Source organism: Theileria annulata, chromosome 2, assembly GCF_000003225.4.
Source record: "Theileria annulata chromosome 2, complete sequence, *** SEQUENCING IN PROGRESS ***".
Taxonomy (NCBI): domain Eukaryota; phylum Apicomplexa; class Aconoidasida; order Piroplasmida; family Theileriidae; genus Theileria; species Theileria annulata.
In genome coordinates, this window is record NC_011099.1 from 1,551,841 (window position 1) to 1,568,163 (window position 16,323).

Consider the following 16,323-nt stretch of genomic DNA (forward strand, 5'->3'; position numbering starts at 1 on the left):
AATGAGTTTTATATGTTTTCTTATTATTTTATTTTTTTCAATTTCAAATAAATTTATTTTTTGTAAATTTGGATCAGATAATCATTCGATTTCATCATCTTTGTTGGAATCAGTTGAGAAGGCAAGAACTAACCTCAAAGTAATTCAAGAATTAATTTATTTTTCACAGGAGTTTCAAGAATTATACAAGCTCACTAGGGATGAAATTTTGAAGTTTGGTGACATTATCAAGACCATTCCAAATCACGATTCCTACACACATAATAACTCTATATTTATCATGTTAAATTAAACAGCTTTTATTTTGCTTTAATCTTCAAAGAGAGATTTTTTATTACTTTAATGACAAAATCTATCTAAATATTTTGTAGTTTTAAATTTTAAATAAATTAATAAATAATTTTGAACTATTTTCTACATATTAGAATATTCTTTTTTATAAATTGAGATATTTTAATCTTAGAAATTGAATAGAAATATGGGACTTAGCAATAATTTACATGATCTGAAATATCCGAATGGTCAATATGATGATAAAATTTTTGGTATTGTGATGAATTATTTTTTGAAAAAGTCGAATAATAAATACATTCAAATATAATTGATCACCTTTATGCATCTTTGAACATGTTCGATATAGAAAAGATGTTGAGAATACAAGGTGCACCAGATCACTTACCCTAGTTTTAACATAGATTAATAGATCAAGAATATGGATGATTGGGTTCATAATATATAATTAGAACAAAGTTATGAAAATCATATCTTAGATTAATTTACTGTTTTTCCAAAAATATGTATTACTAATTATTTGAAAATATTCAATTTTTAATATTTTAAAATCATATGTTTATGCATTAGATTAAACCAATTATTATTACTAATCAATATGAATTTTTTAAATATAAACTTAATTATTTTATCATTTGTAATTATACGTTTTAACAAATTCGTGACATCAGATCACACAATAAACATTAGAAAATGTAATAGGTTCACGATTTCTAGTTTTGAGAAGGGAGATTATAAAGTTAAATTGCTTTCCCCAAATCAGTGGACGAATATAACAAGCGTGAGCGATGGTCCTAGTGTTTTGTTCAAATGCGAAGAACCAGAAAAGGTTGATTATGTTTTTATAACATATCTATATGATGTGGATAGATTAATTAATATAGTAGTTGTAAGTCCTGAAGATCAAAGAAATCTATTTCTTGCTTATATAGGTGGAGCATGGAGTAGTGTTACTGGAGATACTTATTTATTAATGAAAGAATTACTTAAATTTGAACGAAAATTAGATATAGCTCTTGGTATTGATGAAAATACGTTTAATATAGAAACACATAATTTGTATGGACTTCCTGCATATATTCTTCACCCCAAAGATGATTTAAAATTAGTAGCGGTTTATGATGATTCTCATCTAATTTGGCAACATGAACATCCCGCTCATAATGCAGCATTTGTGATAGTTCATGGAGAGTTAACTACAACAAAATTAGTTAATGTAATTGTTAACGGCACACAAGAATCGATAAATCAATATTTTATGAAAGAAGATGATGAATGGAAAGAAATAAATAAAAGCCGATTTTATTTAGAATTAAATGCTCTTGATATAGAAGTTATAATGAACGAAACAGCCATTTAATAATGACATTTTAGAATATCTAAACTGAGGTGATATTATTATAGATCCATATCCACAATGAGTTATTCTATTAAAATTCGAATTTTAAACAAATATATAAGTTCAAATGTTTTATCTATTTAATCAATAAATGAGAGTATTTTTAAAAATTCAATTAATTATCACATTTTAACTTTATTACAACAATTTACTTTACAAATGCAGTTATTAACTTTCTTTACGAGTTAATAATTAAAACATAAAACTAAATGCAGTCAAATATTTAAAGCAGTATCTCAGTTAATATTACTTTTATAAAATCAGACTTATTGTTACACATATTGAATATCATGGATTATTAATATCAAACAAAATGCGGATACAATAATTTTAAAATTAACTATTTCAGATATTACTGATTTAAATTCTATGATTGAATGTGCTGGGCATGAATATTATAATTTGAGGAAATTGTACAAAACTAGATGATTAGACACTTAACCCAGAAATATCAAAATATAAATATTCTTAATTTTCTAAATTCATATAAATACATTTAATTTAAATATGTTAAATATTATAGAATTGAGATTATGTTCCAGCGTTATATATATATTGTTATGCAAGTTCACTAGTAGTTAGGAACCCTGTATAGCATGAGGACTTCACCGTTTATTTTCAAACGTTAGTTATTAGTAGGTATCGTCAGTTAAAATATACATGTAGATTCAAATCCTGAAATGACTCTTAACATTTGAGGCAATTATTATGATTAGTTTTCATTGGCCAAGGTGAAGCATTTCTCTAAAGTTATTATAAATGGACTGGTAGGTAGTCCTAGGCTAGTTCAAATCTCCGTCTCTATTGAGAATTCTCTATAATAAAGATTTTTTGAAAATATGAAGAGGAGTGACAAAGAATATATGCGGGGGAATCTATGAGAACTCTTTACAGAATTGATAGAGAAAATACTGAGGTAATTAAAAACATAAATAAAAAATTGAAATAAAACTTAAAATATTAATTGTTTTAAATCGATTGATACAGTTTCTCCGATAATAAAATGTCAAAATCAATCTGGTTCATTTTCCAAAGATAAATAAAGAATGTTGAGTAAATTTGCCCTCTTAAATAGCTCAAATAGATCATCTTTAACCTCTTTATATCTTTTTTTTCCCGAGCGAACTGATTCTTTGGTATTTTTAATCCTCTTACGAAGCTTCTCAATTTCTGTTTTTAGGGTCTTGCCTATTGTTTTCTTTGCGTCAAGAGAGAAGTTGAATGTGTGCCCAGTTGAAATTTGCTTGATGTATTTAATATTTTCTTCCAAATCTGAGAAAATATTTTCAGTTTTTTTCATATTTCTGATCGAAGTCGAAAGGCGTTCTTCTCCCTCATTTAGTCTCTTTTTGGTTAATTTCACCACTTCACTCAGCTAATAAATTATGTAATTAGGTTGATTGATGGAAATAGCTTACCGTTTCACACTTGAAAATGAGTTTAAAAAGCTCGGAATCTGACTCCAAGACCTCTCGAACCCTATCATCGCTGGAAAAAGTTGGTTAAACAAGCTAACCTCATTGAATTTAAGTGAGTAATGGCAGTTTTTGGCGGGTTGTTAAGCGCATGAACGATGTTTTGCTTCAATTTATTGAACGATTCTACCAATTTTTTTTCACCCTCATCTTCGTGTAGCCTTTTGCCCGAGACATACTTGTCGTAATCCACAAACTTTGAAACTACACCCCAAACCACATCTACCAGTGGCTTCTCATACAACTCCTTCGGATACCTAAAATTATTACAACGATCTAAATTTTGAATATTGAATAATCGTGTTTAATAAGTTGGAAGATTACCTAATCAAATCTCCATCAGACCAGTAGTGAGGAACAGGGTTTAGCATCCTAAATGACACTCTCTCGATTGGATATTCCTTGGGGATTGTTCTAAAAAGTCAATTTGACCACCATTTATGTGTTAAGTGTTCATAAACTAACGTATTAAAAATATAATTTAGGTAAATATGGTAATAAATTTGATAAAATAAGGTACATTTCTAGTATGCATTTGGACCTCCCAAAAATTGACTTAAGAGGTAATGTAAATACGGTTGATCTGAAAGCCTTTGCCCTAACTTGAAATTATTTAAAAACTGTTAAAACATACACCGAGGAAATTCCTCCTTCAAAAGAAGTATCTGAGCCATTCTATCATAAAGCATTTCAAAAGGGCTAAAATCAATAAATGAGAGTGATATTAGTTTGATGTTATATTTTGGAATTTTATCATGTTAATAAACATGTTGTATAGATTACACATTACACATTATTATCAAATCTGGATAAGATTTAAGAATAAAAAGAATATAAAAGTATTATATAAGAATCTTTAATGATCATTAGTTAATTTTGATTTATTCACGATTTCACACATCATCTTGTAGTGTATGATTGTTGTTTCTATAAATTATTACAAATCTGTAATGAGTTTTATATGTTTTCTTATTATTTTATTTTTTTCAATTTCAAATAAATTTATTTTTTGTAAATTTGGATCAGATAATCATTCGATTTCATCATCTTTGTTGGAATCAGTTGAGAAGGCAAGAACTAACCTCAAAGTAATTCAAGAATTAATTTATTTTTCACAGGAGTTTCAAGAATTATACAAGCTCACTAGGGATGAAATTTTGAAGTTTGGTGACATTATCAAGACCATTCCAAATCACGATTCCTACACACATAACAGGTTTACACAGGTTTCTGAACCGGCAAATGAAGGCAAAATAAGGTAAAATAAATTTTTATACCTTTTTACTAATAATTACTATGAAAATGATATTTCAGGGAGAGTTTATATGTAACTCAGCTCAAGAGATCAAGTCCACAATCAACTGTTTCAATAGACGTTAAAGAGGTATTGATTGTAAATTTGAGTTTTAAAATGTTATTTTCACTAATATTCTGATCAGAATGTTGGAGATATTGTTAAAAACTCAACCGAACTAAACTCATTCACTGAAGATCCTTATGAAAATTATTTTGAAGTATTTTACACATTCAGAATTATATAATCTAAAATAATTATTTATTAGTTAATACTATAACGGTAATATTACTTTAGGATGAACTTCAAAGGATGGAATCTGAGAGTTAGTTTACACTTGAAATCTTTGGTTTTTAGTCTCCTCAAAAATTAGACTCAAATCTATATACGTAAGTTCAAACATTTAATAACACTATTTGCGTAGGATAACCTATCTTCACTAGGAAAAGAGGTAAATAATGATCCAAATCTTCCATACGATTGCAAAAAATTTTAGGTTGAAAGACTAATGACACCCAAAGATTCCATTAAAAAACACACATCCAAAGAGTCACCGAAGTTATTATCTAACACATTATTCAATTATATAACAATATTTATGTAAATATTTTTGAAAATTAAAAAAATAATAATTTTGTTTACCTAGAAAAGAGGAATCTGTTGCTAAATTGGTTTGTGAGGGTTCAAATTATTCATAACCTTATAACAAAATTTAATATTGACATTTTATTAACATTTTAATACTGTAATATCATTATTTCATCAATATAATATTAATATATTATGTTTTGATTATAAATTCTTATATTATAATTTGATGGAAGATGTGTATAAAAGATGCGTAGATCCTTCTTGTTTTGACAGGGATCCTTCCATCAAGTCAACACGTAAATATCCTCCAGATAGAGGTGAACTTGGTAATGCTGGTTGGCTTTTCCTACACACTTTAGCGTCAAAATACCCCAAAACGCCTGTAACAAAATACTTACACATAGATACATTCTGATTATTATATAGTTATACAAATTATTGATTAGGATGAGGATACCAAGTTGAAAACCTTGGCTTTTTTGTATTCATTTGCTGATATGTATCCCTGTTCAGTGTGCAGGGATAGCCTAGTTGATATTTATAAACGTTTTCCTCCTAAAGCTGAGTCTCGGGAAAGCCTTGTAAAGTGGACTTCAGACATCCACAACTGCGTAAACGAAGAGATTGGAAAACCCTCTGAAAAATACTCTCTCCAACAACTTCTGGAAATGTATCCTCCAGACTGATGATTACACTGCTAATAAATTCCCAAAATACTGTAAATCGACATAGACTCTAGTAAAATAATACTAACTAAAAGTAAAATTGGTATAAAACAGTTAAAATTAAGTAAAATTAAACGTAATTGATAGTGAATTGAAGTTAAAATGTAATGTTATAAGATGGATTCCATATCATTTTGATTGAAATCATCGAGAGTTCTAGTGTATTTTTCCATATCCTGTTCAATGAACTGGAACTTGCTCTTGTCGAAGTTACTAAATTCTTTGGCCAGTTCAACCTTCCCGTCGTCGTGGAGCTGGTTTGAGTAGTATCCGCATCCTGGGTTACAGCAGACAAACACGAGCATCATGGCATCGTCAGTAACTCTCTCTGGAAGCTGGAAGAAAACGGCCTTCTGGTGGCCGCACTTTAAACACCTCCAACGTGTAGTTCTACCCAATGTGGGATCCTTAACCACCATCGGTGATACAAATATATTCTCCCTACACATAATCCAGTTAATATTTCATCGCATCATATATGTATTACTATAACTAACATTATAGTTAACTAGTGTTATATATGGTTAGCATATGGTAGATACTTTCCGGCGATATTATAGTCGGTGCGATATATACAGTTATCCTCGGAGCTTTTGGAGTCGGAAATCCTCGAAAAGTCACATTGCCTACAAAAGTACCTTAACTGCCTCTTAAGAATATCCGCCTTTGCATACAAAATGTTATTACTAAAACATCATTAACTCAGATATAAAATATCTAATAATTGGAAATCATCAATTTATATATGGTAGGAACCATTCAGGGCAAAAGTTTATTTCAGTCATGATACAAATACTACATAAAAATAAAAAATTAAATTAAAAAAAGGAATTCAATACCCCATGGGGAAAAAATTCAAAATAATAATAATAAATCACATCCATTATAATAAGTGTTTAGTAAATATTTATCCTTTCAATTAGCTTCCTCGGGTTTAGAATTTAAAAACTTAGAATCCGACCTGATTTTGAGGCAAACCACTAAAACAAATTGATTACGCTAAGATTTACGATTTATGAGCGAAGTTGCGATACTTAATATAAAATATTTCCTAAATTACTTTTATATAATTTTTCAAAAAACCTGTTAAAAGGAAGCCACAAAACCGTGAGGAATACTCCCACAAGAGTCCAGTTTCCCAAAATGTCCCAAACCTACTCATTCATCTCCAGTGTTCCACAAATATACTATATATACTATTAATTTAATTACCAGTGAGTTATTCCAGAAAAAAGAAGTTAAAATTCCGATGTATAGAACTATCAAATAAATGAGATTACAGCAGTAAAAAACTGAGATTCTGCCCTTTTGTTTTTGAATAAATAATAGAAACCCCTCAAACTAATGAATTAAGTTATTTACTCAATAATAAACTATTTATATAATTAATTTATGGAAAAAGTAGTTGGATAGATATGTGTAAAAATACTATTGAGAGGTCAGTGTATTGGATTAGTGGTATGTAAAAGCAAATAACGTCAGTTATGAAAGCGGAAAAAAGTGCCATATAACAAGTGGTAAGATCAGATCTTGAAAAATCCCTTCTCAAAAACCTGATTAAAATGTGTAGAAAAATGTGAATAGTTGTTATAACTAGTTGGATAATTATGAGCTTATTTTTAAATATTAATGAAAAATTATTTACAAACGTTAAGCTTTTGATTTTATGTTTTTCGGAATCTTGGCGTTCATAATACTCGACATCAAGTGGAATCATCTAAGAACAACACACTTGCAAAATAGCTCAATAATTTATAGAATAGTCCAATGAATTTAAAAAATAATGGATAATAATGAGACAAAAAATTAGTAGAGTGAGAAATTAAAGAAAATTAAATCTAATTTACAGAATTAACTAGTGTTGCCATATAGTATCCGTTCATGCCCCTGGATTCGGGAAGTTGAAGTATTTGTTCTTCAGGGCGTAAGTTATATTTTTTGGAGAAAAAGTCAACTTGTGACTGGTTTTCAGCTTTGAAAATACTACAAGTAATGTAAACCAATTTCCCGTTCTTCTTCAAAAACGGCAGCGACTCCTCCACTATTAACCTCTGATTCATCAACAAACCATTCAACTATTAAATCGTTAAATAACTTAGTTAAAGATTTATCTTAAATGTATAATATGGGTTTAAAATATGTAAATTAAAGAATATAAAGATGATAAAAACTATAATTATAGTCATAATTTGTTGTCGAGACTTAACAATTTGAAAATATTTGGTACAATAATTGTATAACTAATAGTAATTTAATATAAATAAATGTAATATCAATACGTTTTCTCTCTTAAATGACCATTTACGGTCAGGATTAGTCCTGCAAGCACCAATTCCAGAACAAGGAACATCCACTATAACCTATAATTCAATTTAACAATGAATAAAAAATTACGTAATCCATTTTCCCGTAGAATGTTTCAATGTTTTCTAAATTTCTATCAAGTATATAATAGTTCCTAATTCCAGCCCTGTGCATCCTTTTTTTGGCCTAAATTAGAGTGAGGAAAGAAGGTCAAACCTTCTGGAGAAGATTATCATTCACGTCATGAAGGTAAATACGCCCTCTATTTCCCAGTTTTGGGCCGAAAACAAGTGATTTTCCACCTGATCCACAACAAAAATCCAACACATGATCTCCCTCAGAACACTACAAACATTAATGTTATTGATTTAGTCTGCATACGTTGATATTTTGACCTATTATTTGGCTTGACTCGTCTTGAATTTCAACGATTCCTGACTTATACTCTGGGCTTTCCAACAGCTTCCGCTTATCTTGGACAAAAAGACCACAATTAGAAAAAACACACTTCTCAACTGGAACACCTACAATCACATTTAACAATTAGATATAACAAAGGGTAAATAAGATAAAAATGAATAAATGACTATAAAATTGTACATTTAGAGTACAAACTATACCTTTATGAAGTAAAAATTTGTAAGCTTTATCCCTGGACAGTTTGAGTGTGTTAACTCTCAGGAAAGTTACAGGTTCCTCGTTAAGAATATTACATATTTTTATTGCCTTTTCGAGTCCGTACTCTTCATCAATGAGTTCGAAAAGCTCCTGGGGAAATGAACACCTCACGTGAGGTGGCAAACTTTTGTTATTGGTCATCAGACGCCAGCGGTCACTGAGCAAATAAGTGTTCAAAATTGAAGTCCAGGTCAGTGGTTTAGGACTAGTATGCTCAATTAACAGTTTCCAGCGCATAACTTCCCGAAAATGCTGTGAAACCCAGGCCCTATTTCCAGTTGAAACTCTATTAGCCATGAAGTAGAACTTCAGGAACGAAGAGATCCCAAGCCCAGACGAGTTTATCCTAAAGTACTGCGATAAACTATTCTCCAAATGCCTCGCCCTAGTACTATTAATTCCCAACATACATCAATTCTTACACATTACCATAATTATCACTATCACTACTATTACTATACTATTTGTAAACTATTTGTATATTATTATATATTTATATCATGTTTTGAAAATTTAGAAACGTAAAAAATCATAAAATCATAAATTTTGTATAAATAATTATTATACACATTGTAGACGGTTTAAAAATAAAATCTAAAAAATTTTTAAACAGCTGATTTGACATATATGACCAAATGATTACAGTTTATTTGTATGGTAATGGAAGTTAGGAGGATTCCTAACGTTTTAGTGGTGGGAACTCCAGGTTGTGGGAAGAGTACCTTATGTAACAGCGTTTTGAAGAGACTCGATGATTTGTCGAGTTCCAAATCCTTGAATGGATTTTCCATGACCCATTTGAACATCGCAAATCTGATTAAGGACAAGAACCTTTACTACGAGTGGGACGACGAAATGGACTGTTCAGTTTACGACGAAGAGCTTTTGGCTGAGGAGTTGAGCTCTTACGACTTTTCAAAGGGCGGGTTTCTAGTCGAGTTCCACAGTGTTGAGTTCTTTGAAAAGTCTCAATTCGACTGCGTTTACGTTCTTCTAACTGAGATTGAAATTTTGGCCCGGAGACTGGAAGCTCGAGATTACACCGAATCAAAGGTCAAACAAAACCTCCAGTGCGAGATCTTCCAAACTTGTCTCTACGATGCCTATGAAGTATTTGGGCGCTCCAAAGTCAAAAGTCTAAACTCTAACACTGAACATGATCTTGAAAATAACACTGAATTGTTATTCAACTACCTTACTAACTCATCTTAATACCATTATTGTTGTGTAATATATATATGTATGATATATGTTTTGGTAAAAGATTTTTTTAAAAATTCGTGAAATTCCCAGTTAACAAACTCCTAACTCCGGGCTGACTTGACTCTACCTTTCCACTAGTATTAGGAATATTAGTAATGTTATGCATTTTATCTCTATGTTTAGGAGGAATTAGTTTGTCCAGGTACAAACACAGTTCCTTGAAGGTGGTCTTGATCGTTCCGGTGCTAGTACCGCAGACTTGGGAAATGTCAGAAATTGATATTGGCGAGTCATCAGCGAAAAAGAGACGAGTGACAAGGTAAATAATGCCACCGGCTAGTGAAGTGGTCCTGTGAGCGCTAGTCAAGAGGACAAAACTTTTCTGAGCAATTGCTTCACAAGTTGTCATAAATTCATTGCTAAGGTTAAGTCTTGAGCAAAAGCGAGGCATAAGTTGAGAGACGTCTTCTGTGGGTGCGTTTCCTCTATTAGGCAGTACCTTTTTAAGCCTGTTAATAGCTCTTCCAAGTTCCTTGACAGTTAAGCTGCGGTCATAAATCACAAGTTCCCTAAGAGAACGGGAAACTGAACTTTCTCTACAGGCCAAATAAAGCACTGCTAATGTGTTTAAACTATTTGAACGGGATCTCAAATGACCCATTTGGTTCAACTCCTTCAAAATCTCCTTAGATCGCTCCACTACTTGGTCTCTCATATTAAGTGAGTCTGCTATTGTTCGTAATAGGGTAAAGCTGGTTTTAAGGGCTCTATCTGATGAGTCATAATTGGTCATCAAATTTTGTAAATGCTGCATCTTTTTAGATCCTCCTATAAACGTCGTGCTACTTGTACCATCAAGCCATACGTCGTTCAATTCTCCAACTCTGCTCTTCTCTGCTCCTGCTTGTCCTAGTGATTCTGTATTGAAGTTACGCCACTCTTGTTGTTCTGATATTAAAACGTTTTCCAAAACTCGTCCACAATTAAGGCATAGCTGGTTCCCCTCCACGTGGTCAACCACTACTGTGGATGAGTCCTTACATGTTGTACAGGTTAAACCTAGAGATTGAGAAGGTCTATTCAACACCACCATTCTACACAGTTTTATTCGTTAAAAATTATCCATTAGATTTTGTAAATTTAATTTTTTAAAAAACTAAAATAACTTTAAAAAGAGTTAATTGTGTAACAAAGCCTTTTGTTCAGTTCTAAGTTTAGAATATTTGACGAATTTCATAATTCCATAAATTGGACAGTTCGGGGCGTATGAAAATTTGTGAAAGTAGCGCCAGGCGTCGGCGCAGACGTTCTCCACTTGTTCTGGTATCGAAATCTTGACCTCTTTACTACACTTTGGGCAAATTCTATTACGCTTGTAAACTACAACGTCACTGTTCTCCAGTAATTCTGATTCTGTAAAATTAGTAATCTCCAAAAGACGGTTGCTTTTCTCAATTAGCTCTTCTAACTGGTTTTTATATGATAACGGGGTGTTATTTGGGGAATTTGTGAAAGTTCTTGTAAATATTACAGGGGATTTAGGGAAAATAGAGTTTATAGGATTAAAACTGAATAGTGTATAATATTTCAATATTTGTGATGAAAACACAATTTTCATTAAATTAAAATCAAACTAATTAATTAGTTTTAAAACAAAATTTAAACTATTTTTACGCCAACACTACCTGATAACACATTTTATCCATTTTTATTTTTAGATTCTATATTCTTATAAATTTCCATATAATATTTTTTTAACATTTTGGTTAAATTTTATTTTTTTTAAGTATGGGAGATTCCACTAGATCGTTCCAGGGCCTTTTCAATTCCTTTGGAGGAATGCGAAATATGCAAAATTTTGGTCCTTTGGCTGACACTTCCGAGCAAGTTTACATTTCTTCTCTTGCTTTACTTAAAATGTTGAAACACGGAAGGGTATTTTTTCCACAAATTCTTGAATTTTATTTATTTCTACACCCAATTAACTAATAATTTACCTTATTTTATATATTCATTGTTATAGGCTGGAGTTCCTATGGAAGTAATGGGTTTGATGCTTGGTGATTTTATAGATGATTATACGATCAGAGTAGTTGACGTTTTTTCAATGCCACAATCAGGTACTTAATGTGTTTGAATATTCCATTTAGGCAACAGTGTCAGCGTTGAGGCTGTTGACCCAGTCTACCAAACAGAAATGAAGGACCAACTTAAAAGAACAGGACGTCCAGAAGTGGTTGTTGGATGGTACCACTCACATCCAGGCTTTGGATGTTGGTTTTCAGGTATAAATAATTTTACTATTACATACTATTATGGATATAGTTAATATTATATTACACTTTTGGTAGTGGAAAATATAATGTAGGAACTGATGTGAATACTCAGCAGAGTTTTGAGCAGCTAAATCCACGAGCGGTGGGAGTTGTTATTGATCCCATCCAATCTGTTAAAGGCAAAGTGGTTATTGATTGTTTCAGACTCATTTCTCCACATCTGATTATGCTAGGTATTTTTATTTCTAATAAGTTGTTTGTAGGGCACGAACCAAGGCAGACTACCAGTAATATTGGTCATTTACAGAAGCCGACGATTATCGCCCTGGTCCACGGCTTGAACCGCAACTACTACAGCATCGTAATAAACTGTAAAAAGACTCCACTCGAAAGCCAAATGCTCTTAAACTTTAACAAGAACAGATGGACCAAAGATTTACATTTACAGGTTCGAACATTTATTACTCATTACTATAATATTAATATTGGGTATATATTAGTTTATTAGCAGTGATATTTTCGTTATAGGACTTTGTGGAGAGGCAAAAGGAGAACAATGATTTAGTGCGCGAAATAAGAGATTTGTGTGAAAAATATAACCAGAGCATAAAGCAGGAGATGACATGTAAGCCCGAGGAACTGGTCGTCGCAAATGTAGGAAAACTAGACGCCAAAAAACATATCGAAAACAGTGTCAACACTCTGCTCTCAAATAACACACTAAACGTTTTCAGCACAATGCTCGCAATTGAAATGTTGTAATTCCATAAACAAACATTCCACACTCTTTTACTCAAATTTTGACATTAAACAATAAAATTCATTAGTTTCAGAATATATCAAGTTAATTCTAGTAAGATCTTGTCAATTTAGAGAAAATGTAAAAAAATATTTTTAATGTCATTAAATATATCTATGTAATTACGAATGTTTAAGTAACCAATGCGCTCAGATCTTCAAAAAATATTGTATGGAATTTGATAAATAAAATTAATGAGAAAATTTATGTGTTTTCGGCTAATAAATAATTTCAATTGCACTATTTAGTGAATCTGTGTAGTGGTGACGTTATGATTAAATTATTATTTTAACGCAGATGGACTTTATAGATTTTTTTATATTTTTGGGGTATATATTAAGAGCTTGTATGTATTATTTTTGTTTAAGGGAAGCATGTCGTTTCCTAAGAATTCCTCTTTTTAAACATCTTGATAAATATGTACTGAGTTTCTTTAAATATTTCAGATTTTAACCCTAAATTTGCAGACGTATTTCTAAATAACCCAGACTTTTTAGTCTGAGCTATTAATTAGCTTACTTTTAAAAAATTTTCAACATTTGTAAAATATTTTGTTTCCAAATCTTTAATTAACCAGTTCTTTTACCATAAATTTGTTTATCTTTTAATAAAAGTGTTTATAATTTTAAAAAAATTTTGCTTCAAAAGAATTTTAGCACATTTTGTTTGTTTTGTCAGAATTTTGTCCAAGATTGTTTTAAATAGTTTTAAAATGAACCAGTAAAATTAATATGAGATTCCCGGTCTGCGGAGTTAGAAGTGATAGGCTTTTAGCCAAAATACCAAACGATTACTACCAAAATCTCAACTCGAATATCGAATGCTCACTCGAAGAAGCACAGTCGATCTACAACAAGTACCTTTTTATGATTTAAATACATATGTAAATTTAAATAACACTAATTTTACAATTAAATTATTAATTTATATATTCTAGATATGAATTCTTAATATTGATGTAGGTTCCGTGCCTTGGCACCGAATGGAAAGTTAACTTTCCGAAGTTTCCAAGAGTGTTTGGGACTTTTTGGAACGTTAGGGCAAGTTTTAGGGGAAAGAATTTTCAGAGCGTTTGACTTGAACAACGATGATTACCTTGATTTCGTTGAGTTTTCCACATCGTTATTGACTATGACTCGAGGTAGCGAGGCGAAAAAACTAGCTCTAAGCTACCGAATCCTACACCCAAACCCGGCAAATTTACCAAACAGCCTAGTAGGATCACTGAACATCACGCCGAGCCCCTCCAGATCAAATTTACTTAATTTAAATGAATTGAAAGTTGATAAATCAGGTGATTCTGAGTTTAAATCTGTGGAATCAGAATATAGAAACAGTAAATCAGACCTCAAGTCTTTTGCATCGGATGATAAATCAGGTAAGGCAGAGGCAGAGGAGCCTTTGTCAGTAAGCCTAATCCGAGCCACAAGGCAAAGTATCATTAATACTACAAGAATTTTAACATCAAATTTAAATGAAATCAAGTCGAATATCAGCGGAATCAAGTCAAGCATTAGCGGAATTAAACCTAGTACGAGTGAAGTCAGGCCTGAATTTCTCAAAGAAATGACCCATCAGGATGAGGACGGAATTGAGTTTGAAGAATTTGTAGAGGTAGTAAGAGATATAGAGTTAACGAAATCATTGTTAGTATGTCGAGAGCCAAAGTATTACACAACAGAAGAAATACAGAGAGTATTTGAACAGTTTGCATCGACGTCAAGAGACGGAACAAAACGTCTGTCGCAAAGCGATTACATAAACGCAGTTTACGAAAGCAGCGAGTTTCTGGAGCTGTTGGGAATATCCTTATCGCAGTACGCTATGGAAACAGTAACGACAACCTACAAAGGAGTTAATACATTTCTCAAGAAAATCAACACCACAACTAGAAGTTACATTAACCGAACACACGTGAATAGGAAAAACGTGTACAAATATATCGATCATGGTAGTTCGAAGAGAGGACTAAGTGTGCATTTTGGCCATGAGAGCTGGAATCATGTGCTTGATATGATGATTGGACTATCAATTTCAGCACGTCATGTTTACTCACAAGTTAACGCAGTTCTTTCAGACGATGATTACAATGTCAAGCTATGTTTTCACATCAATGAAAACTCAAATGGGCTCAATGTGACGAAATTTATCACAAACACGGGCCTATCATCATCCAGATTAAGCGATCACATTATCAATCATAACGACGGTGATACGATTAATGACTCACCGATTAGTAATAAGTCGATAGTTCGTTATAATCCGGGAGAGAACGTAACGCGGAAAATCGTGTTTAAAGAGTACGCCCCGATGGTGTTTCATCAGATTCGACTCATTTCAGGCTTGACGGAGAAGGATTACTTGGAGTCTGTGAGTCCAGAGCAGATAGTAGGAAACATGGTGTTGGGTAACCTGAGCACGATGTCAGAGCTGGTCTCGGAAGGCAAGAGCGGCTCTCTATTCTACTACACAATTAACGGACGTCTGATTCTGAAAACCATCACCAAGCGTTGCGCAAAGTTCGTTAAGCGTTGGCTCAAGTGTTACTTCGCCCACCTTGAAAAGAACACAGATTCCATTTTGACCCGCTTTTGTGGCCTATTTAGCATTGAGAACAGAACACTCCGCCAAAAGGTTTACTTCATAGTCATGAATAACGTGTTTTATTCCAGAGTTAGTATTCATAGAAGGTATGATTTAAAAGGCAGTTGGGTAGGCCGAAGATTAGAACCTTCTGAGTTAAAAGACCACACAGTCGCACTCAAGGACATTGAGTTTAACAAGCTTGGGGAGCAGATTCACTTGGGTGAAATGTCAGAGTCTTTCCTACGCGTTTTGAGCAGTGACGTGAATTTTCTTAGGGATTCTAACATTCTTGACTATTCACTGCTCCTAGGAATACATTATAGGGCTCAGTCTAAAGACAATGTTAACTGGGACGGTTCTGAGAAGCTTGACCCTGGCAACCCTCACACCTTCATGTCTGACAACAAAACCAGTGTCTACTACGTGGGCATTGTTGACGTTCTAACCACCTGGAACCTTGCGAAGAGGCTGGAGCACGTCTGGCGTTTCTTCCAGACTAGGCAGCACCAGGGTGTTTCCTGTGTCAATCCGGTCTTTTACTCCTCAAGATTCATTCAATCCATAACTAACCACCTTAAATAAATTATTTTACAATTAATTTTACATTTTTAGTATAATTTATAATACCAAGTCCAATAAATATCTATAAATAATTTACATCCTATAAATATCTATAAACACCTATAAATTCCTATAAATATC

At 32.2% G+C, this 16,323-nt stretch overlaps 13 protein-coding genes across 13 annotated transcripts, besides 8 other annotated features; 7 read left to right on the forward strand and 6 right to left on the reverse strand.

Moving 5' to 3' along the window:
• Nucleotide 1: 1 nt before the first annotated feature.
• Nucleotides 2-52: a sequence feature (Signal peptide predicted for TA11905 by SignalP 2.0 HMM (Signal peptide probability 0.978, signal anchor probability 0.000) with cleavage site probability 0.468 between residues 17 and 18).
• TA11905 (uncharacterized protein) lies at nucleotides 2-601 on the forward strand (the record flags this gene model as incomplete). Its single annotated transcript, XM_947416.1, has 2 exons — nucleotides 2-282; nucleotides 475-601. 2 exons carry the CDS (start codon nucleotides 2-4, stop codon nucleotides 599-601), a joined length of 408 nt encoding a protein of 135 aa, XP_952509.1.
• Nucleotides 602-889: 288 nt separating this feature from the next.
• On the forward strand, nucleotides 890-1,651 carry TA11900 (uncharacterized protein; the record flags this gene model as incomplete). The annotated part of the gene is made up of 1 exon (XM_947417.1): nucleotides 890-1,651. The coding sequence occupies one exon, from the start codon at nucleotides 890-892 to the stop codon at nucleotides 1,649-1,651; it is 762 nt and encodes a 253-aa protein (XP_952510.1).
• Nucleotides 1,652-2,702: 1,051 nt separating this feature from the next.
• TA11895 (transcriptional regulator, putative) lies at nucleotides 2,703-3,839 on the reverse strand (the record flags this gene model as incomplete). Its single annotated transcript, XM_947418.1, has 6 exons — nucleotides 2,703-3,065; nucleotides 3,109-3,178; nucleotides 3,207-3,422; nucleotides 3,490-3,579; nucleotides 3,686-3,763; nucleotides 3,802-3,839. 6 exons carry the CDS (start codon nucleotides 3,837-3,839, stop codon nucleotides 2,703-2,705), a joined length of 855 nt encoding a protein of 284 aa, XP_952511.1.
• Nucleotides 3,840-4,079: 240 nt separating this feature from the next.
• Nucleotides 4,080-4,166: a sequence feature (Signal anchor predicted for TA11890 by SignalP 2.0 HMM (Signal peptide probability 0.208, signal anchor probability 0.686) with cleavage site probability 0.089 between residues 29 and 30).
• On the forward strand, nucleotides 4,080-4,789 carry TA11890 (uncharacterized protein; the record flags this gene model as incomplete). Its single annotated transcript, XM_947419.1, has 4 exons — nucleotides 4,080-4,423; nucleotides 4,480-4,558; nucleotides 4,605-4,679; nucleotides 4,757-4,789. 4 exons carry the CDS (start codon nucleotides 4,080-4,082, stop codon nucleotides 4,787-4,789), a joined length of 531 nt encoding a protein of 176 aa, XP_952512.1.
• Nucleotides 4,098-4,157: a sequence feature (1 probable transmembrane helix predicted for TA11890 by TMHMM2.0 at aa 7-26).
• A 487-nt stretch (nucleotides 4,790-5,276) lies between the features above and the next one.
• On the forward strand, nucleotides 5,277-5,736 carry TA11885 (uncharacterized protein; the record flags this gene model as incomplete). The annotated part of the gene is made up of 2 exons (XM_947420.1): nucleotides 5,277-5,432; nucleotides 5,497-5,736. 2 exons carry the CDS (start codon nucleotides 5,277-5,279, stop codon nucleotides 5,734-5,736), a joined length of 396 nt encoding a protein of 131 aa, XP_952513.1.
• Nucleotides 5,737-5,885: 149 nt separating this feature from the next.
• On the reverse strand, nucleotides 5,886-6,560 carry TA11880 (DNA-directed RNA polymerase 2 subunit, putative; the record flags this gene model as incomplete). The annotated part of the gene is made up of 3 exons (XM_947421.1): nucleotides 5,886-6,216; nucleotides 6,318-6,461; nucleotides 6,532-6,560. The coding sequence occupies 3 exons, from the start codon at nucleotides 6,558-6,560 to the stop codon at nucleotides 5,886-5,888; spliced, it is 504 nt and encodes a 167-aa protein (XP_952514.1).
• Nucleotides 6,561-6,774: 214 nt separating this feature from the next.
• TA11875 (uncharacterized protein) lies at nucleotides 6,775-7,492 on the reverse strand (the record flags this gene model as incomplete). Its single annotated transcript, XM_947422.1, has 4 exons — nucleotides 6,775-6,826; nucleotides 6,859-6,929; nucleotides 6,988-7,116; nucleotides 7,205-7,492. 4 exons carry the CDS (start codon nucleotides 7,490-7,492, stop codon nucleotides 6,775-6,777), a joined length of 540 nt encoding a protein of 179 aa, XP_952515.1.
• Nucleotides 6,864-6,929: a sequence feature (4 probable transmembrane helices predicted for TA11875 by TMHMM2.0 at aa 36-55, 70-92, 113-135 and 139-161).
• Nucleotides 6,988-6,990: a sequence feature (4 probable transmembrane helices predicted for TA11875 by TMHMM2.0 at aa 36-55, 70-92, 113-135 and 139-161).
• Nucleotides 7,000-7,068: a sequence feature (4 probable transmembrane helices predicted for TA11875 by TMHMM2.0 at aa 36-55, 70-92, 113-135 and 139-161).
• Nucleotides 7,217-7,285: a sequence feature (4 probable transmembrane helices predicted for TA11875 by TMHMM2.0 at aa 36-55, 70-92, 113-135 and 139-161).
• Nucleotides 7,328-7,387: a sequence feature (4 probable transmembrane helices predicted for TA11875 by TMHMM2.0 at aa 36-55, 70-92, 113-135 and 139-161).
• Nucleotides 7,493-7,613: 121 nt separating the features above from the next.
• TA11870 (sun-family protein, putative) lies at nucleotides 7,614-9,165 on the reverse strand (the record flags this gene model as incomplete). The annotated part of the gene is made up of 6 exons (XM_947423.1): nucleotides 7,614-7,850; nucleotides 8,055-8,135; nucleotides 8,170-8,265; nucleotides 8,296-8,424; nucleotides 8,461-8,603; nucleotides 8,700-9,165. 6 exons carry the CDS (start codon nucleotides 9,163-9,165, stop codon nucleotides 7,614-7,616), a joined length of 1,152 nt encoding a protein of 383 aa, XP_952516.1.
• Nucleotides 9,166-9,411: 246 nt separating this feature from the next.
• Nucleotides 9,412-9,969, forward strand: TA11865 (uncharacterized protein; the record flags this gene model as incomplete). Its single annotated transcript, XM_947424.1, has 1 exon — nucleotides 9,412-9,969. The coding sequence occupies one exon, from the start codon at nucleotides 9,412-9,414 to the stop codon at nucleotides 9,967-9,969; it is 558 nt and encodes a 185-aa protein (XP_952517.1).
• A 58-nt stretch (nucleotides 9,970-10,027) lies between these two features.
• Nucleotides 10,028-11,053, reverse strand: TA11860 (transcription initiation factor tfiib, putative; the record flags this gene model as incomplete). The annotated part of the gene is made up of 1 exon (XM_947425.1): nucleotides 10,028-11,053. One exon carries the CDS (start codon nucleotides 11,051-11,053, stop codon nucleotides 10,028-10,030), a length of 1,026 nt encoding a protein of 341 aa, XP_952518.1.
• An 84-nt stretch (nucleotides 11,054-11,137) lies between these two features.
• On the reverse strand, nucleotides 11,138-11,578 carry TA11855 (uncharacterized protein; the record flags this gene model as incomplete). Its single annotated transcript, XM_947426.1, has 1 exon — nucleotides 11,138-11,578. The coding sequence occupies one exon, from the start codon at nucleotides 11,576-11,578 to the stop codon at nucleotides 11,138-11,140; it is 441 nt and encodes a 146-aa protein (XP_952519.1).
• Nucleotides 11,579-11,748: 170 nt separating this feature from the next.
• Nucleotides 11,749-12,998, forward strand: TA11850 (proteasome regulatory subunit, putative; the record flags this gene model as incomplete). Its single annotated transcript, XM_947427.1, has 6 exons — nucleotides 11,749-11,895; nucleotides 11,984-12,080; nucleotides 12,111-12,245; nucleotides 12,329-12,469; nucleotides 12,500-12,684; nucleotides 12,765-12,998. 6 exons carry the CDS (start codon nucleotides 11,749-11,751, stop codon nucleotides 12,996-12,998), a joined length of 939 nt encoding a protein of 312 aa, XP_952520.1.
• Nucleotides 12,999-13,766: 768 nt separating this feature from the next.
• On the forward strand, nucleotides 13,767-16,203 carry TA11845 (1-phosphatidylinositol-4-phosphate 5-kinase or 1-phosphatidylinositol-5-phosphate 4-kinase, putative; the record flags this gene model as incomplete). Its single annotated transcript, XM_947428.1, has 2 exons — nucleotides 13,767-13,891; nucleotides 13,998-16,203. The coding sequence occupies 2 exons, from the start codon at nucleotides 13,767-13,769 to the stop codon at nucleotides 16,201-16,203; spliced, it is 2,331 nt and encodes a 776-aa protein (XP_952521.1).
• Nucleotides 16,204-16,323: the final 120 nt, after the last annotated feature.